Source organism: Hyperolius riggenbachi, chromosome 7 (assembly GCF_040937935.1).
Source record: "Hyperolius riggenbachi isolate aHypRig1 chromosome 7, aHypRig1.pri, whole genome shotgun sequence".
Classification (NCBI taxonomy): domain Eukaryota; kingdom Metazoa; phylum Chordata; class Amphibia; order Anura; family Hyperoliidae; genus Hyperolius; species Hyperolius riggenbachi.
Window position 1 is genome coordinate 29,798,874 of NC_090652.1, and position 26,683 is coordinate 29,825,556.

Consider the following 26,683-nt stretch of genomic DNA (forward strand, 5'->3'; position numbering starts at 1 on the left):
GCTCAGCGTTGGTGATTGGCGGGTTACAGGCTGATGGACGGAAGAGGGATGCTGCTGGGCGCTGGGAGGGGAGGAGGAGCTGGCTGAGTGGCTGGACGGCCTGCTGCGTCTCCTGGTAAGCACTGAGGAACATTGTCCCATCCGGGCTGCCGTCGTTGCAGCTCTCGTTCAGCCAGTGGTGAGTTTCCATGGAGATGAGGACGCCGTTGGAATCTCGCGAGATGTGAGGAGAGGCAGTTGCTTGGCGAAGGGGTAACCCGGGCTTTCATTGTACCCCCGTGTGGGAGAGGGTCAGTGCTGGCTGTGGGGTAAGGCGGGTGTGATGTGGTCTGATGCAATTGTGGCGTAAAGGGGGTCAGGAGTGGCCATGCATTAGCTGCCCACACAGAGGGGATGGACAATGCCAGTGCTGGCCACAAAGGGTAGTGTATGGGGTATGCAGGCACACAGAGGGGATGGGCGCTGCCAGTACTGGCTATAGTGTATAGTGTATGGGGTATGCAGGCACACAGAGGGGATGGGCGCTGCCAGTACTGGCTATAGTGTATGGGGTATGCAGGCACACAGAGGGGATGGGCGCTGCCAGTACTGGCTGTAGTGTATGGGGTATGCAGGCACACAGAGGGGATGGGCGCTGCCAGTACTGGCTATAGTGTATGGGGTATGCAGGCACACAGAGGGGATGGGCGCTGCCAGTACTGGCTGTAGTGTATGGGGTATGCAGGCACACAGAGGGGATGGGCGCTGCCAGTACTGGCTATAGTGTATGGGGTATGCAGGCACACAGAGGGGATGGGCGCAGCTACAGTACTGGCTGTAGTGTATGGGGTATGCAGGCACACAGAGGGGATGGGCGCTGCCAGTACTGGCTGTAGTGTATGGGGTATGCAGGCACACAGAGGGGATGGGCGCTGCTACAGTACTGGCTGTAGTGTATGGGGTATGCAGGCACACAGAGGGGATGGGCGCAGCTACAGTACTGGCTGTAGTGTATGGGGTATGCAGGCACACAGAGGGGATGGGCGCTGCCAGTACTGGCTGTAGTGTATGGGGTATGCAGGCACACAGAGGGGATGGGCGCTGCCAGTACTGGCTATAGTGTATGGGGTATGCAGGCACACAGAGGGGATGGGCGCTGCCAGTACTGGCTATAGTGTATAGTGTATGGGGTATGCAGGCACACAGAGGGGATGGGCGCTGCCAGTTCTGGCTGTAGTGTATGGGGTATGCAGGCACACAGAGGGGATGGGCGCTGCCAGTACTGGCTATAGTGTATGGGGTATGCAGGCACACAGAGGGGATGGGCGCTGCCAGTACTGGCTATAGTGTATGGGGTATGCAGGCACACAGAGGGAATGGGCGCTGCCAGTACTGGCTGTAGTGTATGGGGTATGCAGGCACACAGAGGGGATGGGCGCAGCTACAGTACTGGCTGTAGTGTATGGGGTATGCAGGCACACAGAGGGGATGGGCGCTGCCAGTACTGGCTATAGTGTATGGGGTATGCAGGCACACAGAGGGGATGGGCGCTGCCAGTACTGGCTGTAGTGTATGGGGTATGCAGGCACACAGAGGGAATGGGCGCTGCCAGTACTGGCTATAGTGTATGGGGTATGCAGGCACACAGAGGGGATGGGCGCTGCCAGTACTGGCTGTAGTGTATGCAGGCACACAGAGGGGATGGGGCACTGCCAGTACTGGCTACAGGGGTCGGTGTATGGGGTATGCAGGCACACAGAGGGGATGGGGTAATGCCAGTGCTGGCTACAGGGAACAGTATACGTTGTATACAGGCACACAGATAGGTTGGGTCAATGCCATGATGGGCAGAATAGCTGTTCTCCGGGGGAGGCTGTAGGACAGGCCTCTGCATATAGCTTATAGTATACAGCCTAGGCATTCTATGTATAGTAACGTCTCCTATCTTCTCCCATAGGCAGTGCACAGTGCTGGAGCTGATGGCTGTAAGTGTCACACTATATGTATTGTACTGCATTCCTCCAGCATTATGAGATGTCTCATCCGCTGTCCCTCTCTCCCTCCAGGCTCTCACCTTCCCGGCAGTCTCGGCCTCCAACGCACCGGCCTCTCAGCTGAGTATTCCCATCCCTGGCATCATCTTCCTGGCAGTCTCCATATATATCATTGTGCTGATCTTCATCTTACTGGTCCACCAGTGTCTGCAGGTGACTCTCTCCAACCATTTAGGCGGCTTATGTCTTATGTACCGCCCTGCATTACACAGCACCGCCCCATGTTACATAGCACCGCCCCCGCAGTACACAGCACTGCCCCTGTATTACATGGCATCATCTCCCTGGCTGTCTCCATATATATCATTGTGCTGATCTTCATCTTACTGGTCTACCAGTGCCTGCAGGTGACTCTCTCCAACCAATCAGGCAGCTTATGTCTTATGCACCGCCCCCGCATTACACAGCACTGCCCCCGCATTACACAGCACCGCCCCTGTATTACATGGCATCATCTCCCTGGCTGTCTCCATATATATCATTGTGCTGATCTTCATCTTACTGGTCCACCAGTGCCTGCATGTGACTCTCTCCAACCAATCAGGTGGCTTATGTCTTATGCACTGCCCTGCATTGCACAGCACCGCCCCCGCATTACACAGCACCGCCCCTGTATTACATGGCATCATTGTGCTGATCTTCATCTTACTGGTCCACCAGTGCCTGCAGGTGACTCTCTCCAACCAATCAGGTGGCTTATGTCTTATGCACCGCCCTGCATTGCACAGCACCGCCCCCGCATTACACAGCACCGCCCCTGTATTACATGGCATCATTGTGCTGATCTTCATCTTACTGGTCCACCAGTGCCTGCAGGTGACTCTCTCCAACCAATCAGGCGGCTTATGTCTGTCCTTACTCTCATATGTCTTAATTTCTATTGTGGTTTTCATGATTTGCCTCGTGTTGCATAGCACCACCCCTGCTTTACACAACACCGCCCCCGCATTGCAGAGCACCGCCCTATGTTACACAGCACCACCCCTCTAAAGCTCCACCCAGGGCTATGGAGTAGGTACAAAAATCATCCCGACTCCTCAGTTTATGTAACCGCCGACTCCAGAACTTCTCAACTCCACGGTCCTGGCTCCGCCCCACGTTACACAGCACCTAAATGTATGGACTGTTCATCTGCCTCCACTTTCCCCACCAACATAGAGTAAGGACATAACTAGATACATAGATCTGGGCTCATCCCACTTAGAGAATCGTTACGTAGATCTTCTATAGTTGGTTGCCCATATCGATCGTTAGTTGCTGAAATCAGGGGCATAGCAATAGTGGGTGCAGAGGTAGCCACCGCATCGGGGCCCTTGGGCCAGAAGGGCCCTCTCTCAACTACAGTATTAGCTCTCTATTGGTCCTGTGCTGGCAATAATCACTTCTATAGATACTTTGAATAGTGGTAATCATTAACAAACTGTTCTCCATCCCCTTCTTGCACCTCTGACACTGTGGTTGTCCTTGGCAGGTTTTGGTGCACCATATCAATTGTTATGTATAGAGTGCTTGGGGGGCCCCATGTAAAACTTGCATCCTTAGCTACGCCACTGGCTGAAATCGATTGGGATTGGCCTTAAAGAGACTCTGTAACCTCAAAAACATCCCCTGGGGGGTACTCACCTCGGGTGGGGGAAGCCTCCGGATCCTAATGAGGCTTCCCACGCCGTCCTCTGTCCCACGGGGGTCTCGCTGCAGTCCTCCGAACAGCCGGCGACAGACCCGACTGTAAAATCAATATTTACCTTTGCTGGCTCCAGCGGGGGCGCTGTGGCTGCTTTCGGCTCTGAACTACACGGAAATACCCGATCTCAGTCGGGTCCGCTCTACTGTGCAGGCGCCAGAAACTTGCGCCTGCGCAGTAGAGCAGACCCGACGGCGATCGGGTATTTCCGTGTAGTTCGGAGCCGACAGCCGTCAGAGCGCCTGCGCAGGAGCCGGGAAGGTAAATAATGACGTCATCTTGTATGGAGGGCTGCAGCGAGACCCCCGTGGGACAGAGGATGGCGTGGGAAGCCTCATTAGGATCCGGAGGCTTCCCCCACCCGAGGTGAGTACCCCCCAGGGGATCTTTTGATGTTACAGATCCTCTTTAAGACGCAGCATTCCCCGCCTCATTGGCCCAACGCTGTTCCCCTAATATCGACTGAGCCCGCGGCAGATAGGTGAAGTATAGTGCACTGGGGGGGGAGCACATTTGACATTAGGGGGGACGTTGCCGGGCCTTTTGTTGCATTCATCTATCATCCCGATATAGTTCGCCATTTCCGCCCAATGAACCACGACCACCTGACATCTTGCAACTTGTCTGATCAACATGTTCAGCCCGAAATTGGACGGTAGGGCATGCACTTGGCGGCACTGATTTTCATTCGATTCGATAATAATTATGGCTTCGGATGGTCGATCGGCTGCAAAGTCAATAGATGTACGGCCATCTGTAATGATTTGTGCAGAGGAGAGGGCACACTCGTACTATGAATACATAATGGAAGCAATGTCCGGAAATAATAGGCTGTTGAGTGTCACCTGACCACACTGCATTGTTATAATACACATGATGACTCGTTGTTCTCTGTGATTTCTCAGGCACGAGGCTGCTGCCCGTCTTGCATGGGATGGCAGAAGGTGGGCGAGTTTGGTTTCTGCGACGCCTGCGAGAGCTGCGCCCAGTCCTGTGACTGCAGAGTGCCCAGCGTCACCCAGTGCCTTGACAACTGCTGCCCGTCCAAACCGGTGAGTGTGACATCATCAGAGGGCGCCGTGCCCGGGCCGCTTCCCCCAGCCTCTGTATCACCCAGCAAATATGGCCCACAATCCTCTGCTGTGAGGGGACAAGAGTGTGCACCCCTCACCAGGGTCATATCCCACCATAGTGACGATCGCTGAAATCACTCATCAGAGATTCACTAACCTTTCACCATTCATCACTAAGGTGTGATGTGACCCAATTAAGGTCTGCAAACTGTCACCAAGCAGAAAATGATTTTTACAGTGAACTTGAGGTAAGAGAGATATGGAGGCTGACATTTTTATTATTTTTATTTCCTTTTAAGCAATACCAGTTGCCTGGCTGTCCTGCTGATCCTCTGCCTCTAATTCTAGGTACACACAATACAATTTTCGGACAGATTTACTGTCATATGGATTATTTCCACCAGGTCCGATCTGATTTCCGATTGATTTTCCGTTCATTTCTATGGAAAATTGATCAGAAACCCGATCGGACCTGGTGGAAATAATCGATCTGACAGTAAATCTGTCAGAAAATTGTATTGTGTGTACCTAGCATAATACTTTTAGCCATAGCCCCTGAACAAGCATGCAGCAGATCAGGTGTTTCTGACATTATTGTCAGATCTGACAGGATTAGCTGCAGGCTTGTTTCTGGTGTGATTCAGACACCACTGCAGCCAAATAGATCAGCAGGGCTGCCAGGCAACTGGTATTTTTTAACAGGAAATAAATATGGGAGCCTCCATATGCCTCCATATTACAGTTGTCCTTTAACAAGTCTCTGCTGTGATTGGGAAGAGTGTGCACCTCTTACCTGGGTCATATCCCACCATAGTGAGGATTGCTGAATTCACTAATCAAAGATTCACTAACCATTCATCACTAAGGTGTGATATGACCCAAATGAGGTTTGCAAACTGTGTCACCAAATAGAACATGCTTTTGAAAGAATTGTTTTAATGTTAGAGGACACTGTAGTAGGTCAGGTTCTTGGGTGTTTTGTTAACTTTTTACCCTTTTCGTATTTTTTTTGTTATCACTTAAAGGGAACTTGAGGCAAGAGACATATGGAGGCTGCCATATTTATTTCCTTTTAGACAATACCAGTTGCCTGGAAGTCCTGCAGATCTGTTTGGCTACAGTAGGGTCTGAATCACACCTGAAATAAGCATACAGCTAATCCACTCACGCTTCAGTCCGAAACACCTGATCTGCTGCATGCTTGTTCAGGGGCTGTGGCTGAAAGTATTAGAGGCAGAGGATCAGCGGGACAGCCAGGGAACTGGGGAATCAGCTGATTTCAGTGCGCTGCTCTGAGAGCTGGGCGCCGTCATAGCAGCAATGGTATGATACGCGCCCCGCGTAGCGGTAATTTGGGGCTCTGGCGGCTGCCAGACCCCGAATTACATCTCCCCCTGAGTTGCGACAACTCAGAGAGGGAATAGTATTTAACGCCGCCTCGGAGTTTAGCGGCAGCAGGGAGAGCTGCCATTCCGCTCTCCCTGCGCCAAACTGAGCGGCGCCGATATGACATGCACCCAGAAACTGGTGTTGATTAAAAATATATAAATATGGCAGCCTCCATATCCCTCTCGCTTCAGGTTCCCTTTAAAGTCCAGCTAAACCATAATCTGAAAAAGTTCTGATAGGAATCAGGATAAGTGAACATCAGCAAGGTGATGGGCAGAGTCCCTGTTTTATGGACAAATGTACTTGTCATTGTAATGCAGTTTGCTTCTTCTCCTCTCTGTATTCAGCTGGAGGGTGGGCCCATAAAAATCACGCCTATATGAGGAGGCAGGACTTGTAGGCGCGGCCTCTTTCACACTGTAAGCTGAAAAACTGAAAGCACTGCTATGAAAAGTTAAAATACATCAGGTTTTTCAGCATATAGTGCAAAAAAGAGGCCTCAGTGTAGGCAGCGGCTGCTTAGTATGGATGGGGGCTTCAGTGCTTAAAGTGTAGCTCGATTTTATACAAGACAACAAACTACCCTGAGCTCAATAATCAATTCATGTATGCAACCAAAAGGTAATATCAAACACTAAATCACAAAAAAGGCACCTTATTGGTTTAAAATGGCTATCTTGCCACTTGGTTCACAATATCACCAATATATAAGCACTATCACACATAAACATCAATGAAAAATGTAATCAAGTTTATTAGGGACATGTCCCTTTAAAAACAATTAAAAAAACAGTCTCATAAAATCCCTCTCAACGTCCTGCCTGTAAGCAGACACCCTGCTGCATAAATAATATATGAAATGCAAATATCCACAATAATATAATCAGAGAAAAAACACAGGTTAGTTCAAGACCCAAAGTGCATTTAGTGCTGCATGCTTGTTCCGGGACTATGGATAAAAGTATTAGAGGCAGAGATCAGCAGGACAGCCAGGCAACTGGTATTGCTTAAAAGTAAATAAAGAGGGCAACCACCATATCCATGTCTCTCACTTAAGGTGTCCTTTCAGTTCTGGTTTGCGCACAAAGCTGCAGGTGCTTCTCTGCATACCCAAGTATGCACAGCGGCACCAGTGGGAAGTGGCTTAGTGTGAGCTGGACAAATGTGGGTGTGGCTTAGTGTGAGCTGGGCAAATGTGGGTGTGGCTTAGTGTGGGCGGTGGCTTAGTGTGGCATTTGATTATTTTGACAATCAGGGTTTCCCGGTTAACACCGTGTTTTCTCTCACCTCAGTGGGGTACTTGTGACTGACTACAGCGTTTGCTCCTCAAACTCCTGTTATGCTGCAGAGCCTCTGTGACTGCCTGTTCATGCATGCTGGGATTTGTAGTCCTGAACACTGTCGGTTATGCGGCTGCTGTTATGTATTCTGCTGTTTTATAATATGTCTCTGCGTGTTTTTTTGCTGCCAGGCATGTTCGGGATGCCGGGACGTCTCCTGCTGCCCCTGTGGCTTCGCCTGCATCTACCAGCCCCCCGACTGCTCCATCATTAACTGCATCTGCTGTGAGATTAAACTGCGGTGACTGTTGCCAACATCGCCCCCTATGTGTCAAATGAGGAAGCAGCACTTTCCTCCAATGCTGTGCCGCCTCCAGTGCTCCAGTGCTTTGCCGCCTCTCGCTGGCGCTCTTCCCAGAATCCTTTAGGACCCGGGTGCCGATGATGGAGTTTCTGTTTACTCAAGTTCCTGCAGGGGGCAGCCTAGAGTTATGCCTACACTCCTCAGTACTGCTGGTATTGATCCTTCACAATGTAAGCTGTGTGTATTATTATAGTGCCATGTTACAGAGTCAATACATCTACTGTTACAGTATATCATGAAACAGAGGTGTTTAATGACCGCGCAGGTGTTGCTTCCAACCACTAAAAACTTTTAGTATTGTGTTATCCAGCCACTCACAAAAATCCTGCGAGTCACGCAAGCCTGTTACCAGCTCATTACATGATCTATCCCCTCCCCTTCCCTTCTGCTGACTCATGCTGTCTTCTCTCCTGAGTTCAGGAACCTGACAGGATGAGTCATCACTAGAGAGTAGCAAGGGAGGATCAAATGGGGAGTCAGCAAGTCGAAGCAAACCTGAGACGTAGGAAAAAGTTGGCAATTACTTACTTGTGGCTTTTCCCAGCCCCACTTAGTCTGTTAAGTGTCCTCCCAGTCGCCTTTGTTGTACCGCTGTCCGCTCCAATAAAGCACACAATCCAGTTGGGCCACGGGGTACTGATTGTATGTGCATTTAGTGAAGACTTACTGCGCATGCTCAGAACGCTCCCGGCTATGGGAGTGCTATCTTGGAGGCGCACGGCCGGGATAGTGCATGCGCAGTAGTAGCAGCCTTAACGGGGATGACAGTGGAACAACAGAGGGGCACAGAAGGACACAGAGGGACCTAACAGACTTGCAGGTTTAACTAATGTACTTAGAAATTGATTAGAGCTGCACTTTTCATAAAACAGGAAGAAATGTGTTCCGGTTAGGAAATAGCATCTGGGCTTTCATTAAACACTTCAGTTTCAGGACATAACAGTGGATTCTAATGCATGGATCCACTACAGGTGGACTTTAAAGGAAACCTGCTATGGCGTGGCTTCACCATTCCCTGCAGCAGCTTTGACTCTCCCCTGCTGATCTCCTGGCTGTTTTGGCAAGGTTAGATGGGGAACTGGGTGTCAGACAGGCCCTAAACTCCCACTAGGCCCTAGGCACCTGCTTAGTTTGCCGTATGGATGGTCCAGCCCCTGACGTTACTGCTTCCAGAAGTCAGCCAATAATACTGAGTGTGAACCACAGCGGTGACATCACAAGTTATGTTGCCTGTGCCGGATGATGAGTATGGAGGTGTGGTGGCTGCAGCCCTGTCTTGTGTCTCCGACTATTGAGTGTGCATAACAGTGTCATATCTGCCCGTGTCACTTCCTGCCTGGAGGAGAACTATCATTTCCTGTCCCAAACAAGTCACATCATTCTTCTCAGCACCTTCTGTTTGATGTGAAAGTTGTATTTACAGCAAAGTCCCCGTTACCCAGAATTCAGGCCACTGGACTTAACTAACCGGCGTGCCTGATGGGTAATGGGGACTGTGCTTTGGGGGGTTCGCAGGGCAGAAAATACAGCGTCTTCTAACCTGCCTGTAGCTCCCAGTGGCCGTGCATAGCTGTCATGTCATGTCATGTGACCCAACGTTAGGAGCTGCAGGAAGGTTAGAAGACGGAGGCTTGGTAAGTATTTTATGCTGCATGGGGGGAGGTCTGTACTTTTTTGCCAATACACATGTAACAGGCGAACCCCGCCGGTGCTGGATAGTGGGGACTTTGCTGTATTCTTTTTACCTTCAGCACATCTCCTCCATGGTTCAAATAGACTTAAGTGTACCTGAGGCAAACCTCCTGTATAAAAACACTTACCTAGGAAGAGGGAAGGCTCTGGATCCTATAGTGGCTCCACACGCCGTCCTCTGGGCCCCCGTTGCCGAGCACAGACATACCAAAAAATCACAACAAGGGCTAGTTGGAGTGAAGATCGGGGGCCGCTTCCTCTTTAAGTTGTAGCTCGGCCGTACTGCGTCCGTGTGAGTACAGCTGTGCAGTAACCCGGAGCTGCTCTTGCATGAGGGCCCCTCGCGTGGTCGTGCCGGAAGAGCACAGCATCCCCGATGTTCTGGAGCGTCCCGGCGAGGAGCAAGGGATTGTTCACATCTAGGGCATTTTTGACTTTTTTTTAAGCGTTGGCAATTTCTGAAATCGCCCTAAAAGCGCTTGTGCAATGATTCCCTATGAGAGAGTTCACATCTAAGTGGTTCATCTGAGCGATTCTGATCCGCTCACCAAAGTGCTGCCTGTACCATTTTGGGGGGCGATTTGCCTCAATGGAAGGTAAAGGGAAATCGCAATGCGCTTGGAAAAATGCTATGTATAGTGATTTCCCCAGCGCTTTCATGAATAAATACATTTTATTTATTAATTTCTGGGTGAAAGAGTTCATTTCCTGACTGACGTCTGGAAGTGAAAAAACAAATCGCTGTAGAAAAGCGCTTAACCCTCCTGGCGGTCTATTACAAACCGCCAGGGGGCAGTGCAACATTTTTGTTTTATTTTTATTTTTTAAATCATGTAGCGAGCTCAGGGCTCGCTACATGATAGCCGCTGTGCAGCGGCATCCCCTCACCCGCTTCGATCGCCTCCAGCGATCTCCGATCAGGAAATCCCGATCCACCCCTCAACGCTGCCTGGCACTGATTGGCCAGGCAGCGCACGGGGTCTGGGGGGGGGGGGGGAGGGGGTGGAGTGGCGAGTAACTGGGGTTACCGCCAGGATTGCAGTGCGCAGGTGAGCGCTGGGAGGCGCTAAAAAAGATCGTGCAAAAAAAGCGAAAAATACTGGTGTCAGCGATTTCAATTTTAGATGTGCACAAAGCCTAAACGAGAAGCTTCTTCAGTATCCAGAGGCTGGCTTCCTGCACAGGCACCGCCCTACTCATGCAGGCACATTACAGCGGCTGCATGAACAGGAGTGCGCAGGACCCTCTTCTTAGGTAAGTATCTCTCTCTCTTTTTTTTTTTTTAAATACCGCCTCAGGCACACTTAAAGTGATAGTGTGTCTTTATTCGGGAGGCCCCCCCTGGTGTCTTAGTAGTAAGCGTTGCCTAGGAGAACGAATCGGAGAGCAGCTTATTTTCCTGAAATTCTGTTTATTATTCCAGGTCACTTTGTGCATTTTATACTTCTCTTTGTTCCTCTTTGTATTTTTTATACTTGTTTGTGTCTTCTGTGTCTTTTTAAACATTCTTGTGCTACTCTATGAGTTTTTATACTTTTCTTCATGTGCGAGATTTCTTTTAAACTATATGTAAACTATATTTTTATATGTGTTTTTATAAAGATTGATTGTTTTAAAGGTACAGTAGTGAAGTGTGGTGTTTAATTTATATCCCTTCACCTCCGGGTTCGTGAACAAGTCAGTGAAATGTGCCTGTGTCGGGGGACCTGTGTATAACGGTGACAATCACTGGATGGACGTATTTATAAGTGTGACAATCCACTTGGATGGTCGTATGCCAACGTTAACCCTTTATACCACAAAATTGGAGGTATAAAAAGCACCAGTGTTCTTAGGCGATGAAAGCACTGAGTGCCGGGGGGGGGGGGGGGGGATGAAGCAAGGGTTCTTTTCCTCTGGCTGCATTTGTTTTGCCGATCGCTAGAGCACCGCAACTTAAATGTTATTTTCCACCACCGCAATTCGTTTTTTCCCAAATTGCAATCACCGGCCGGCGCGATTCTCACTGCATAATCGCAGCCAGTGGGAAAAGCAGCCTGCGCAGTTGGAAACAGTGCAATTGCACTTGCGCTCTCGCTTGCTAGTGGAAAAGGGCCCTTAATGTGTGTGTATAAAGGAGGGGATATTGATTAAGCATCAGAGGCTAATGTTGGGGCGGACAGGCCGGGGTTTAGTATCAGTAGTGGATTAACAGTTGGAGGAAAGTTAAGGCGGCCATACATGAAGCAATTTTGGCAGCCGATCGACCAAGAGATAGATCTGTCTCTGATCGAATCTGCTCGGAGAGAGATCTGTTGGCCGCCATAAACCACAGGCTGATTACCGATCAATTTCAGCATAAAAACTTTTGGAAATTGGCCTAGTGGCTCCGCCTCACTGCCCCTGTCCCCCCCAGATGTAGATGTACCCCCATCCCTGGGGGCCCGTGCATTAATACTTTACCTGTACGGTGTCTGCCACCGCTGTCTTCGCACTCTTCTTCCTCATTGGTCCCCCATATGGTTGCCAGTCCTATGCAATGGGGAGAAAATGAAATGGTCGCGCATCTAACCAAGATGCACCTGATAGGTACTCGCTGCATAGGGCTAAAAAGCCTCTCAAAGGCACAAGTGTGCTCATTTCCGTGAAACAGGTGCATTAAGAACTAATGCATCTCACAATACAAACAATGGAAGCAAATCCATCCCTCCACTAGGAAGCCAGTGGAGGGATTCACGGAGGGGAGCCGCCCTGGTGGAGCGATGGGAGGAGTGGATAATTCTGGCTGCCGCATTCATGATGGACTGCAGTGGGGCTGTTCGGGTCATAGGGAGACCAGACAGAAGGGCATTGCAGTAGTCAAGGTGGCAAATTATGAGGGCATGGATGAGGAGTTTGGTGGTGGCAGAGGTCAGGAAAGGGCGAATCTTACAGATGTTACGAAGGTGGAAGTTGCAGTACTTTGTGAGGTTTTGAATGTGGGGAGTGAAGGAGAGTGCGGAGTCCAGGGTGACACCCAGACAGCGGGATAGGGCGAATGGTAGTGTGGTTAAAAGTGACCTGCACATCTGGGAGGTCCAGGGATGACCTGGGTGGGAAGATCATAAATTCCGTTTTGTCTAGATTTAGTTTCAGGAACCTAGTGGACATCCACGAGGAGATGGCAGATTGGCAGGAGGAGACCTTGTCCATGGTAGTGGTGGATATGTCAGGGGTGTGGAGGTAGATCTGGGTGTCATCAGCATACAGATGATAGTTAAAACCCATGGAGGAGATAACCTTGCCAATGGAGGATGTGTATAGGGAGAACAGTATGGGGCCAAGGACCGAGCCTTGGGGGACTCCCACTGAGAGGTGGTTGGGGGTGGACGAGGACTCATTGAAGGAGCGGTTGGAAGGAGCGGTTGGAGAGGTAGGATGAAAGCCAGGAAAGGGCAAGATCGTGAATGCCCATGAACTGGAGGGACTGCAGGAGTAGGGGATGATCTACTGTGTCAAAAGCTGCTGAAAGGTTGAGGAGGAGAATGGAGTATTTACCTTCAGCTTTAGCTAAGGCAAGGTCATTGACCACTTTGGTGAGAGCCGTTTCGGTTGAGTGGGCAGACCAAAATCCAGATTGCAGTGGGCCTAGTAGTGAGTCGGCATTGAGGTACTGATGGTGTCAGGTGTTTGTGAACCAGACGCTCAAGGAGTTTTGAGGCGAAGGGGAGGAGGGAGATCAGGCGGTAGTTGGAGGGTAGCGAGGGGTCGAGGGAGGGTTTCTTGAGCAGGGGCAGTACTGTGGTCTGCTTGAAGTCTGAGGGGAAGGTGCCTGTGGATAGGGAGAGGTTAAACAGGGTAGTGAGGACTGGGGCCAAATCCATGAAGTGAGGCTGAAGTAGATCAGAAGGGATGGGGTCAAGGGGATCTGATGTTTGATTGGCCGCTAAGTCTACTGATGTATGGTGTGTGTGATGAGGTATCAGGAAGGTGATACATTTTATTTCTTGAGGGGGGGGGATGTCTAGGGGCCTTTGCATTAGGAATAGGTTAATAGTGGGGAGGATTCTCCTTTTGGTAGGTGATTTATCTATAGGAGGACTGGTTTAGCACTGGCTATTGATGGGGGAGTTCTGTTGAACAACCAAAGAAAACAAAGCAGTGCATAACTGAAGTATCAAGACTGCTCAGCATGCATAACAGAGAAGAGATACAGCTGTTCAGTAAGTTTACAAAAACTGCAGACACTAACTTCTGCATGGAGCCCGGATAGCTCAGTCGGTAGAGCATCAGACTTTTAATCTGAGGGTCCAGGGTTCAAGTCCCTGTTCGGGCGGCTCCAATATCTTTTGTTAAATAAATGTTCAATAGATTGCCAACCTCCATAGTGCTTTAGTGGATCGTTCAAACGGGATACAATGTTTTTATGTATTCTGTAACAATTAATGCTCTAGTGCTAAGCATATGTTTCCTTCGATCACATTCCCAGCAGTCTATTCTGATCACATTCCATACATTGCATAGGAGAGCCAGCAGGTGTCGCTGCAGTGCGTCTGTCAGTAGTGATGTAATGTGATCTGGGTGGGGGATGGTTGCTGGGTGCTGACAGCCCACAGAGTCACAGAGAAACAAGTTGTTGGAAAAGTTCTCTGTGTGTATTCAGAGGTCCAGCCATACTTTTCCTAGGTATGTAGTTTGTAGTACTTTTTTTTAAATAGCCTAGATAGCTGCTTACTTTGATTCATGTGAAAGAACATGAATAAACACTATGGCCTATTTTAGATTTTTAAAGTGTACCAGAGATGATTTAAAATAAAAGTTATATACATACCTGGGGCTTCCTCCAGCCCCATGCTCCATCCTCAGTCTTCTTCCTCTTCGGTACCGGGTCCCGTAACTTCAGCCAGTCTGCGCAAGAGAAGTGCGCCCTCTACGTTTCTCTCCAGCGGCCCTGGTGCAGTCGCAACTTGTGCACCCCCTTTGCTACACCACTGTGGATTGGGACTGTTCATTCTTTTATTGGTCAGGCGGGCCTGGGAGGTGGTAGGTAGGGGGAGCAATGCTTGCATAGCCTTTCCTGACTGGGCAACATTGTGGCAGACGCATCACTAGCCTGCAGGTTAGCGACGGGTTCTTTTCCTACGTGAGGTGGCCGAGTGACGTGGGAGTGATGTCACATGATGGGCCGGGTAAGTGGGGAGAACAGTGATCTCAGCCAAAGTGATCTGCTGGCCGAGGGGTCGGGGCTGCCGTACAGACGCTGGAGTTCCTTATGCCGTGTTTATGGGGCTTAAAGAGGCATCGTAGTGACATAGTAAATGATTCAGGATACCCACTTTTACATTAATTATCCAGGGTTCAGCATCAGAAACACCTCCTGTATCTCTACATTGCTGTATATTGGTATGTAGCCCCGTCCTCCCACCGATGTCACAGCTAGGCTGTTTATTATGCAGAATTCTTGCAATGCACTCTGGGAAAGCAGAGATCTTTTCTACTGGCTTTAGAACTGTCATTAAACAAACTTTCCGCAGAGGTAACCTGCCAGCAGTAAAGATGTCACCACCAGGGATAAATGTCAGAATGTAAATCAGGAAGAGGAAAGATTTTACAATGGGCAAACGCTGATTTAATCATTTATAAAGTAATACTGTAAAAATAAGACATTTTGTCCATTATGTTATTTTCAGTAAAGTTTTAGGTCTTAAAGGAAACCAGAAATAACTAAAGATAAAAGATGTATACATAACCGGGGCTTCCTCCAGCCCCATGTGCACGGATTGCTCCCACGCCGCCGTCCTCAGCCTTCTCCAGCGCGGTACCGAGTCCCGTCACTTCCGCCAGTTGCGGCCAGTCTGATGCAAGAGAAGTGCGCTCTTTACGTATTTCTATGGCACCCGCTGGAGAGATAAGTAGAGGGCGCACTTTTGTGCAGATTGGCCGCGGCTTGCTGAAGTTACGGGACTCGATACCGAAGCTGGAGAAGACTGAGGACGGCGGCGTGGGAGGGATCCGTGCGGATGGGGCTGGAGGAAGCCCCAGTTGTGTATAACACTTTTATTAGTACTCAGCTCTGGTACACTTTAAGACTGCTCTAACAGTGAAGTCTTAGCAGTAATGGTACAGCTGTTTCCTGTATGTGTGCGCTGTCGTGTTAGCGAATGGAGGCCACAACTACCAGGAACGTGAGAAGCAGTACAGCAGTGTGGGGGAGGCGTACACCTGCTGCCATATAGGCCATCTGTAGAAAACACTATGGGGGAGGTAAAGGTCGCTGGAGGTGGTATGACTACACATTATAGGCCCTCTAAGCAGAGATGACAAATAACTCTTATATCGCGCTTTTCTCTTGGCGGGGGCAGTGTTAGGGAGTCTTGCCCAAGCTCTCCTCACTGGATAGGTGCAAGGTTACTGAACAGGAAGAGTTGAGATTTGAACCCCGATCTCCTGGGTCAGAGGCAAAGCCCTTAAAGGAAACCTGAGGTAAGAGCAGAGATTGCCAGTGACTGCAGGCCAGATAACTTGAATCTGCTGCCAATCGTTCGCGCTACACGCCGAATTTCGATCCATTTCGTCCAAACCCGTCGATCGATCCGTGCAGAAAATTACCGTCGATCGCCCGCGGGTAGGGAGCGCGTCGCTAGCGGCGTTCGATTGCCCGTCGACCGACGCAATAGAGCGGCAATACATTACCTGCTCCGCCGGCGCGACTACCCCCAGTCACCGCTGCTCCGTGTCTGCGCTGGTCTCCGGCATGCTTCAGTTCCTCCTGCCCGGCAGGAAGTTTAAACAGTAGAGGGCGCTTTACTGTTTAAACTTCCTGCTGGGCAGGAAGAAGCAAAGCATGCCAGACCTGGAGACCAGAGCGCAGACAGAGCAACGGTGACCAGGAGGACTCGCGCTGGCGGAGCAGGTAATGTATGCGGGGGGGGGTTGGGGGGAGCGGCGGCAGCACCACCACCACCAACACAACAGATTGTGAACAGTTTCAGGCTGAAATCGGTTCACAATCTGTTTGCAGTAAAGGTAGCCATACGATCCCTCTCTGATCAGATTCGATCAGAGAGGGATCTATCTGTTGGTCGAATCTGATGGCAAATCGACCAGTGTATGGCTACCTTTAGTCTAACAGCAATCAGTAAGGGCCCGTTTCCGCTAGAGCGAATCCGCATGCTTTTCCTGCATGCAGAATCGCATAGACAATACAAGTGATGGCTGGTAGGGAAGTGAGGGATGGAGGGGCGCACTTTGGTGTCTCAGCCTTGGGTGCTGGTGCTTGGGCCCTGGTGGTCCTCTGCCTATAACAGAGCTGGGACAAGGGCCGAGCAATGTAAAAACAGCGCAGGAGATTTGGGTGCCACCATAGGCAGTAATAGGAATTACGACTATAGCGGCGCTCAGTGAGTAATTTGTACGCTGTCAGAAGAGGGAGCACAAACTACTATAAAAACCCTGTAATTCGGCCGCCAGCAATAGCTGGAAGCTGAAATACATTGTTCCCCACTATCCATGGCAGCCTCAAGGGGGAATAGCAATTAACGCCCCCGGGACTTGTGCAGGAACGGGGTGAGCCATTTATCGGCTCTACAATGCCCCCAAATCTCCCGGCGGCTCAATCATATGTATGCCAGCAGGGCTGCCAGGCAACTGGTATAGTTTTAAAGGAACTAAATATGGCAGCCTCCGTATCCCTCTCATAATTACAGTTGTCCCGAACAACTGATACCGTTTAAGGCAAAAAAAATCACATGCATTTTCATGCAGCATAATATTGCACACCACGTGCGATACTAGTAGACCCAGATCATCTCTCGGCAGCCGATCGTGGGATAAGTGGGCGGTAAAACGCACTTTATTAGCGAAAAAAATGCGGCCATTTTCTGCAGAAGCAAATAGTCCCTCCCTGAGGGGTCTGAAAACTTTAAAAGTTTGAGTGATCTGAGAGGTAAGTCAACACCGATCAGTGTTTATGGGTTTTTAATGTGGGAACGAAACCACTTAAAAGATCAGAAAAATAAGCGGCACAAGGCTGGCGAAATGTCTCAGTTTGATGAGATCACTAGTAACCGGTCGGATTTTATTTTCTAACATACAAGCCTGAGGGCTAGTTCACATTGGGTGCATTACCGCGATCGATCCGCCAGCCCAAAAATCACGATTTGCCGTGATTTGCGCTTGTGATTCCCGTTCCATAAAACGAGAACCACAGCACGATTGCCCCCAAAACGCAGCATGCAGAGGATTTGCGAATGATCGCAAACGCTGCAGTGTGAATGCATCCATAGGGATACATAAGCAGCAGCGCTTTGCTGATCGCCGGCGATCAGCAAAGCGCTGAAAAAGCGACCAGTGTGAAGCAGCCCTGACCGGTTCTCTTTAATGCGTGTTCCTGTGGGGTTTATAAACAATCATTGCAGTTTGTTCTCTTGGGGACGTCGTTATTAAAACGCAGCTGTCTCCCGAGATGTTTTCACAATTGCTGCTTGTGTCCTATATAGGTCACTCCAGCGATGTCCTGTGCAGAGTAATGTGTAAACACAGGCAGGGGGCATGACTGAGGACAGAGGGGCAGCATTCTATATAAATACACAGGATGTCTGGCCTTTATTCTGGCTACCACTCATGTGTGGCTAAGGATAGACGCATACACTGCTTATCATTACGGAACCTCATTCCGATTCCGCTGAACTGTCATTTCCGATCGGAATAAAAAACTGGAAAACGGAAATCGGAATTCTGCGAAAATCCGATTTTCCGCAATTCGGTAGTTGTAGCAAAAGTCAGATCACTGCGGTAATTTCTGCAGACCTGTCTTGCTTGCCCAGTTGCTTGATCTGAGCCGCACTGAGTGGTTCTGTGAGTGGTTTAACCACTTAAAGGGGAACTGAAGTAAGAGGTATACGGAGGCTGCCATATTTATTTCCTTTTAATCAATACCAGTTGCCTGGCAGCCCTGCTGGTCTATTTCTCTGCAGTAGTATCTGAATAACACCAGAAACAAGCATGCAGCTAGTCTTGTCAGATCTGACTTTAAAGTCTGAAACACCTGATCTGCTGCATGCTTGTTCGGGGTCTATGGCTAATAGTATTAGAGGCAGAGGATTAGCAGGGCTGCCAGGCAACTGGTATTGCTTAAAAGGAAATAAACATTGCAGCCTCCATATACCTCTCTCTTCAGTTTCCCTTTAAAGACAAGCAGGCGTATTAAAATGTCCTGCTGGAGCCTCTTATCAGCTCCAGGACGTTTTTATAAGTTACGCAGCGCTGCTGACACTGCACGTGCACACTCCCGCACTCTATCGCGCATGCACACTACAGCATGTGCGTTCCCGCGCGCATGCACATGAGATCAGTAAAAAAAAAATTGAAAAAATACACCTTTATTTCCAAACTAGTAAAAAGGCCCACCCATTAAAAACGGGCGCTAGGTCACAGCCGCTACCCCCCCCCCCCCGCGATGCGCGCACATACGCATCCCGCATTGCTCGTTCCCCACCACTGTCTGAAGTATATGCACACAGGGAGCTGCTTGCTTGGCAGTTGGAAAAAGCTGTTATTTCCCACAATGCAATAAGAACCTCTGTGAACCACACACAGCAAACTGTCAGATCCGTCCCTGTGTCCTAACTGCCCTGGTTGCGCACATGCTCAGTACAAAACAGCCAGGGACATCACACGACTTTCTGATTTTTCTTTTTCCTGATTTCGGATTTTTGTTTTTTAATTTTTTGCACTCTCTGATGCAAAAAAATGACTAATCAGGCCCCGTTCCCACTTGCTTCCGCATCACATGCGGCCAGCGAGAGGGGATGGTATACTGTCCACTGTGATGGCCCGGAGTGATGTGGGTGGAGCCTGGGGCAGATGTACTCCCCCTTAGGCCCCCGCATCCGCCTGGCCCGGGATCGCAGACTGCACAGAAGTGTAGCCCGCTTACTGCAGCGGATCCCGTAGAGCCATTGCAGAGTGACAACTGTGAAGAGCTCCTATGTATTAAGGGCCTAGACTTTTTGCTGTCTGAGGCAAACATGTGAGGATGCCCCCCCCCCCCCCCCCCCCTCCTATTTGGAATGATTGCACAGCACCTGACAACAATTTGCTCTGCTTAATTTAATGTTCTCACATGACATGCTGCAGCTCAACCAGGGGTGGCTTTACCATAAGGCACTGTAGGCACATGCCTACAGGCGCCTGATGATGGAAAGGCGGCTCACTTCCCTTCCTGAGCACCTCCCTCCCTCCTTCTCTATGCAGAGTCCTGATGAGAGTGTAGATGAGGTTATTCACCATGCTCTGCTCTGCTCTAGCTACTTAATACTGAGGTTCCTCTCGCTACCAAACACTTAGGAGCACCTCTAGCTACTTAATATTTGAGGGTAGTTCTGGTTACCTAATACTAAGGGGCACCTGTAGCTACCTATGACGGGCAAGGGAAGTAAGGGAGAAAGGACAGCCAGTATACCTGCGGTGCGGTTCGGCGAGGGTTTTGTAGGTTCATGAAGAGCAAAGTCTAAGTTGCCAGGACATATGTGCCTATAGGCTCCTGTCAGGTAAATCTGGGCCTGAGCTCAACACAATAGCACACTGGCTGTGCTCCATTCCTCCTCAGTCAGGACAGCAGTGCCACCTCCTCCCTTCTGCTGTGCAAGTCAAATTAAACACTGTTGCTCTCCTGCCTCCTCACTCACTGACAGACTCCTCACACAGCACAACAAGCTGCTTTTCCCCAATGATGACCTCCTCACCTTGCTTCTCCTCCTACTCTGACTGCATACTGTTAGTGTAAACACAGTACAAACATGCTTCCCCTGTAATCTCTGCACCTGATTGAAGTGTCTTACCTTGCTTCATGAGAGAATCAGCCCTGTATGTATAACATAGGAGCCGTACACTCTACGCTTAGCAATGAGCAGAGAACTGACAAAAAAGTGTATTCTCTGTTTTCGTGGGAACAAAGCCTACTGGAAAACTGCCACTGGCGGAAAATTTCTCCACAAAATCGGAAATGGCCACTTCTCACCATCCTTACTCATCATAGCTGTGCTGCAGATACCCAGTTATTCCCAGCGCCCGGGGGATAAAGCTATGTACGCATAGAGCACACTTCCTACACTGCGTACACATGGATGCCTACATGCTCTGTAGCCGACCGCCATTTTGGAAAACTATGGCTGATTGTTATTGTATTTATTGTATTTCCCTTCAACATCACAACCCTCCTGCTCACCCTGCTGGCCATCAGGTGACAATGGCAGACTTAGTATGCCAGTAATTACGGTGACCATACGTCCCGCTTTATCCGGGACACGGCCCGCCTTCGGGGGGCGCTGTCCCAGGCTGCATGAGGTCCCGGGAAACGTCCCGCTTTTAGCAGTGGGACGTCCCGGCCTCGGGACTCTGGCCACCGTACAATGAACTAGCCGCAGCGTCTACTAGACGCTGCGCTAGTTCATTCCCCGCAGCCCCGCTCCAGCCTGCAATGTTCTCCTCCGGCAGGCACAGGCAGAGCAGGGCTACGGGAAGATGGCGTCCGGAGGCGGAGCCCTGTATTGGAGACTATTTGTCTCCAGTACAGGGCTCCGCCTCCGGACGCCATCTTGCCGTAGCCCTGCTCTGCCTGTGAGAGGCTGAGCGGGAGATTGAAGATCGCCCAGGCCAGGGGGAGCTGCACACACCAGAGGCCGGCTGCGTGAGGGGACGTCTTCTGCCAGGTGAGTAAATGCTTTATCTTGTACTGACATGTTTGCCCGCAGTGCGTTTATCTTGTACTGACATGTTTGCCCGCAGTGCGATTATCTTGTACTGACATGCTTGCCCGCCGTGCGTTCATTTTGTATTAACATGTTGCCCCCATTGCGTTTATTTTGTACTGACATGTTTGCCCCCATTGCGGTTATTTTATGCTGACATGTTGCCCGCAATGCGTTTATTTTGTGCTGAAATGTTGCGCATTGCGTTTATTTTGTGGTGTCTGGGGTAACTGTTGCTACATTTATTATTTAATGGTCATAGTTGGCTGTGTTTGCTGCTTTGGGGTTATGGCATACTATTAAATAGCATCACACAGTTTCTGCACACCTATGATGTGAATCCACGTTTGACCACATCACGGCGTAAACACTGCTTTCTTATGCCTCGCTGTTGCATCATTACGTTAGCTCCGCCCATAGAATGTCATGGCCATGCCCATTTTTCGCACGCGCGCTGCAGACACCACATTATTCGCCGCGGCGCGCCCCTCCCCCCAATTCCCCCCGTCCCAGGTTGAGCCTTCAAAAATCTGGTCACTCTACAGTAATTCACTCCCGTTGTCACCCCAACACAGGAATGTAAAGCTGTACTGATCTCTTCCGCATGTTCTGTCAAAAACATACTATATTTTTTTATTGATTATTTAGTCAGTGCTCCCTCCCTGATTTACATTCTGAAATCTATCATAGGTGGGTGGCAACATCTTTGGTACTGTCAGGTGATCTCTACAGAATGCTTGTTCCTGAGAATTCTAAAGCCAGTGAAAATAAAGTCTGGTTCCCCAGAATGCTCTGGGAGGAAGATTTCGCATAACTAAGCTGCCTAGGCAAAGCATCACTGGGAGGGCGGACCTACATAGCAATATACAGCAATGTATAGATTAAGGAAGTGTTTCTGGTGCTGAAACCAGGAGACTCGGATATTCTGAATAATTTACTGCATTACCAAGTCAATAAAAATGGATGACAGTTGTCAAAGTACCGGACAGGGGAAAGATGTAAGCATGTTTTATGACAGCTGAGGGAAGCCCTTGAGTGAGCAGTTATGTAACTTGCAGAACAAGAAGCAGTTGTTCCCAGAACTTGTCCCACCCACCGTCACACACAGAGGGGGAAGTGTGACAGTTGGGGATATGTCAGAGCAGCAGAGAGGAGACGTTGGTGACTTGCAGCGTGTGAAAGGCACACTGAACAAGAATGGCTGCCAATCCATTGCAACACCACACCAACCGTTCTGGCCAACATGCCACTGGTGCCAACATTACTCTACAATGAGGCAATGATCCCCAACATATTTCTGAACTGTGTAAGGTGTATGGGGATAAGAACAAGCAGGGGCAGTTCTTACAGGCAGCAACGTAAACTGCGTGCTTCAGCGGCAACAATTAGACAGAGGGCAGCAAGAGGTGCCCCCCCTCCCCAAATGTCCCCCTCCCCAAATGTCCCCCTCCTTGCCCTGCCCATCTCCCCCTCCCTAGATGCGAGGCACAGCTACCTGCTGTCAGCCATCCAGCGTTGGGATCTACATCCACCTGCCCGTATCCAAGGCTACAGCGGTGCCTCATGTGACCTGTTATGTGCTGTCGGGTCACATGAGGTGCCGCTGTAGTCAGAGAGGAAGCAGGACTTCACGTGTGCAGCATGCCTGATTGATCCTGCCGACTGGTTTCGTCCAAAAATCGATTAAAACAATCAATGGGGTGGCCATGCTTCATCTTCTATCTGTGCCACATTCATCTCAGATTCCATCCCGTAGACGAGCTTGCGAGACCTACTGGCGGCAGTCGTTGCAGCAAAGCAGTTACAGCTGCCTGATACCTGCAACAACTAAGGGTTTTGTATGTAAAAAATAAAGATTATTATTATGTCAGAGATACCTCCGAGAAATGCTGAAAGACAGGATATTTCCGGACACTCAGCGTATGACGGATGGATGGGGGGGAGGACAGAGCACTGCAGAATATGTTGGCGCTATAATAATAGAATACATGAACACACCGCTGTATGGAGACCCGTTCGCTCTTCTGCTGCAGCGCTGATATAAATATATCTAATTACTGTAGTGAGGCGCAGAGGAGACTCCCCTGATAGCTCTCTGATATTCATTCATACATCGTGCAGGGAGCGGATCTCACCCCAGAGGCACCAGCAGAGGAGGAGCAGGCAGGAAATGAATGCAATTATCCAGCAGGGCTGGAAGTGGCTTCTGTTAATGGATCCCAGAGCTGAGACGCATTGCGCCATACAGTCCCCAGTGTGCCGGGCGGAGTTGCAGACACACATTACTTATTAATGGGATCTGTGCTATAAGTCATATGTGTGTATGACAGTGTCTCCTCCTGATATACTCTGTGCTGCTGGAGGACTCTTCTCCTTCCTCTAACTCTCCTCTCCTGATATACTCTGTGCTGCTGGAGGACTCTGCTCCTTCCTCTATCTAACTCTCCTCTCCTGATATACTCTGTGCTGCTGGAGGACTCTGCTCCTTTATCTAACTCTCCTCTCCTGATATACTCTGTGCTGCTGGAGGACTCTGCTCCTTCCTCTATCTACCTCTCCTCTCCTGATATACCCTGCGCTACTGGAGGACTCTGCCCCTCCCACTATCTACCCCTTCTCTCCTGATATACCCTGCGCTGCTGGAGGACTCTGCTCCTTCCTCTATCTACCTCTCCTGATATACTCTGTGCTGCTGGAGGACTCTGCTCCTTCCTCTATCTACCTCTCCTGATATACTCTATGCTGCTGGAGGACTCTGCTCCTTCCTCTATCTAACTCTCCTGATATACTCTGTGCTGCTGGAGGACTCTGCTCCTTCCTCTATCTACCTCTCCTGAAATACTCTGTGCTGCTGGAGGACTCTGCTCCTTCCTCTATCTACCTCTCCTGATATACTCTATGCTGCTGGAGGACTCTGCTCCTTCCTCTATCTAACTCTCCTCTCCTGATATACCCTGCGCTGCTGGAGGACTCTGCTCCTTCCTCTATCTACCTCTCCTGATATACTCTGTGCTGCTGGAGGACTCTGCTCCTTCCTCTATCTAACTCTCCTCTCCTGATATACTCTGTGCTGCTGGAGGACTCTGCTCCTTCCTCCATCTAACTCTCCTCTCCTGATATACTCTATGCTGCTGGAGGACTCTGCTCCTCCCTCCATCTAACTCCCCTCTCCTGATATACTCTGTGCTGCTGGAGGATTCTGTTCCTCCCTCCATCTAACTCTCCTCTCCTGATATACTCTGTGCTGCTGGAGGACTCTGCTCCTTCCTCTATCTACCTCTCCTGATATACTCTGTGCTGCTGGAGGACTCTGCTCCTCCCTCCATCTAACTCTCCTCTCCTGATATACTCTGTGCTGCTGGAGGACTCTGTTCCTCCCTCCATCTAACTCTCCTCTCCTGATATACTCTGTACTGCTGGAGGGACTCTGCTCCTTCCTCCATCTAACTCTCCTCTCCTGATATACTCTGTACTGCTGGAGGACTCTGCTCCTTTCTCTAACTCTCCCCTCCTGATATACCCTGCTCTGCTGGAGGACTCTGCTCCTTCCTCTAACTCTCCTCTCCTGATATACTCGGTGCTGCTGGAGGACTCTGCTCCTTCCTCTATCTACCCCTCCTCTCCTTATATACTCTGTGCTGCTGGAGGACTCTGCTCCTTCCTCCATCTAACTCACCTCTCCTGATATACTCTGTGCTGCTGGAGGACTCTGCTCCTCCCTCCATCTAACTCTCCTCTCCTGATATACTCTGTACTGCTGGAGGACTCTGCTCCTCCCTCCATCTAACTCTCCTCTCCTGATATACTCTGTGCTGCTGGAGGACTCTGCTCCTTCCTCCATCTAACTCTCCTCTCCTGATATACTCTGTGCTGCTGGAGGACTCTGCTCCTCCCTCCATCTAACTCTCCTCTCCTGATATACTCTGTACTGCTGGAGGACTCTGCTCCTTCCTCTAACTCTCCTCTCCTGATATACTCTGTGCTACTGGGGGACTCTGCTTCTTCTTCTAACTCTCCTCTCCTGATATACTCTGTACTGCTGGATGACTCTGCTCCTTCCTCTAACTCTCCCCTCCTGATATACTCTGTGCTGCTGGAGGACTCTGCTCCTTCCTCTATCTACCCCTCCTCTCCTTATATACTCTGTGCTGCTGGAGGACTCTGCTCCTCCCTCCATCTAACTCTCCTCTCCTGATATACTCTGTGCTGCTGGAGGACTCTGCTCCTTCCTCTATCTCTCCTCTCCTGATATACTCTGTGCTGCTTGAGGACTCTGTTCCTCCCTCCATCTAACTCTCCTCTCCTGATATACTCTGTGCTGCTGGAGGACTCTGCTCCTTCCTCTAACTCTCCCCTCCTGATATACTCTGTGCTGCTGGAGGACTCTGCTCCTCCCTCCATCTAACTCTCCTCTCCTGATATACTCTGTGCTGCTGGAGGACTCTGTTCCTCCCTCCATCTAACTCTCCTCTCCTGATATACTCTGTGCTGCTGGAGGACTCTGCTCCTTTCTCCATCTAACTCTCCTCTCCTGATATACTCTGTGCTGCTGGAGGACTCTGCTCCTCCCTCCATCTAACTCCCCTCTCCTGATATACTCTGTGCTGCTGGAGGATTCTGTTCCTCCCTCCATCTAACTCTCCTCTCCTGATATACTCTGTGCTGCTGGAGGACTCTGCTCCTTCCTCTAACTCTCCTCTCCTGATATACTCTGTGCTGCTGGAGGACTCTGCTCCTTCCTCTATCTACCCCTCCTCTCCTGATATACTCTGTGCTGCTGGAGGGCTCTGATCCTTCCTCTATCTAACCCTCCTCTCCTGATATATTCTGTGCTGCTGGAGGACTCTGCTCCTTCCTCTGACTCTCCTCTCCTTATATACTCTGTGCTGCTGGAGGGCTCTGATCCTTCCTCTATCTAACCCTCCTCTCCTGATATACTCTGTGCTGCTGGAGGACTCTGCTCCTTCCTCTAACTCTCCTCTCCTGATATACTCTGTGCTGCTGGAGGACTCTGCCCCTCCCACTATCTACCCCTCCTCTCCTGATATACTCTGTGCTGTTGGAGGACTCTGCTCCTTCCTCTAACTCCACTCTCCTGATATACTCTGTGCTGCTGGAGGATTCTGTTCCTCCCTCCATCTAACTCTCCTCTCCTGATATACTCTGTGCTGCTGGAGGACTCTGCTCCTTCCTCTATCTACCTCTCCTGATATACTCTGTGCTGCTGGAGGACTCTGCTCCTCCCTCCATCTAACTCTCCTCTCCTGATATACTCTGTGCTGCTGGAGGACTCTGTTCCTCCCTCCATCTAACTCTCCTCTCCTGATATACTCTGTACTGCTGGAGGGACTCTGCTCCTTCCTCCATCTAACTCTCCTCTCCTGATATACTCTGTACTGCTGGAGGACTCTGCTCCTTTCTCTAACTCTCCCCTCCTGATATACCCTGCTCTGCTGGAGG

General features: G+C 50.0%; 2 protein-coding genes and 1 non-coding gene across 6 annotated transcripts in view; all 3 read left to right on the forward strand.

Annotated features, from left to right (window-relative positions):
* Window positions 1–26,683, forward strand: part of ALDOA (aldolase, fructose-bisphosphate A) — a 445,177-nt gene that overhangs the window by 375,072 nt on the left and 43,422 nt on the right. The window lies entirely within an intron of this gene.
* LOC137524209 (uncharacterized) lies at window positions 42–7,774 on the forward strand. Of its 4 annotated transcripts, none has more exons than XM_068243813.1 (5): window positions 42–115; window positions 1,937–1,964; window positions 2,046–2,186; window positions 4,623–4,769; window positions 7,651–7,774. In XM_068243813.1, the coding sequence occupies exons 2-5, from the start codon at window positions 1,959–1,961 to the stop codon at window positions 7,762–7,764; spliced, it is 408 nt and encodes a 135-aa protein (XP_068099914.1). In that variant the 5' UTR covers window positions 42–115; window positions 1,937–1,958; the 3' UTR covers window positions 7,765–7,774. The 4 variants fall into 4 exon arrangements, with proteins under 4 accessions (XP_068099914.1, XP_068099913.1, XP_068099911.1 ...); XM_068243812.1 differs by lacking the exon at window positions 42–115 and adding an exon at window positions 133–252; XM_068243810.1 differs by lacking the exon at window positions 42–115 and adding an exon at window positions 185–308.
* TRNAK-UUU (transfer RNA lysine (anticodon UUU)) lies at window positions 13,737–13,809 on the forward strand. Its single transcript has one exon. It is a non-coding gene; the product is annotated as a tRNA-Lys (tRNA).

Bases quoted from the DNA above. Each gene is read 5' to 3' on its own strand.
- LOC137524209 (XM_068243813.1), top strand. The intron at 2,187-4,622 runs GTGACTCTCTCC...GTGATTTCTCAG, and splicing joins TGGTCCACCAGTGTCTGCAG to GCACGAGGCTGCTGCCCGTC. The intron at 4,770-7,650 runs GTGAGTGTGACA...TTTTGCTGCCAG, and splicing joins ACTGCTGCCCGTCCAAACCG to GCATGTTCGGGATGCCGGGA.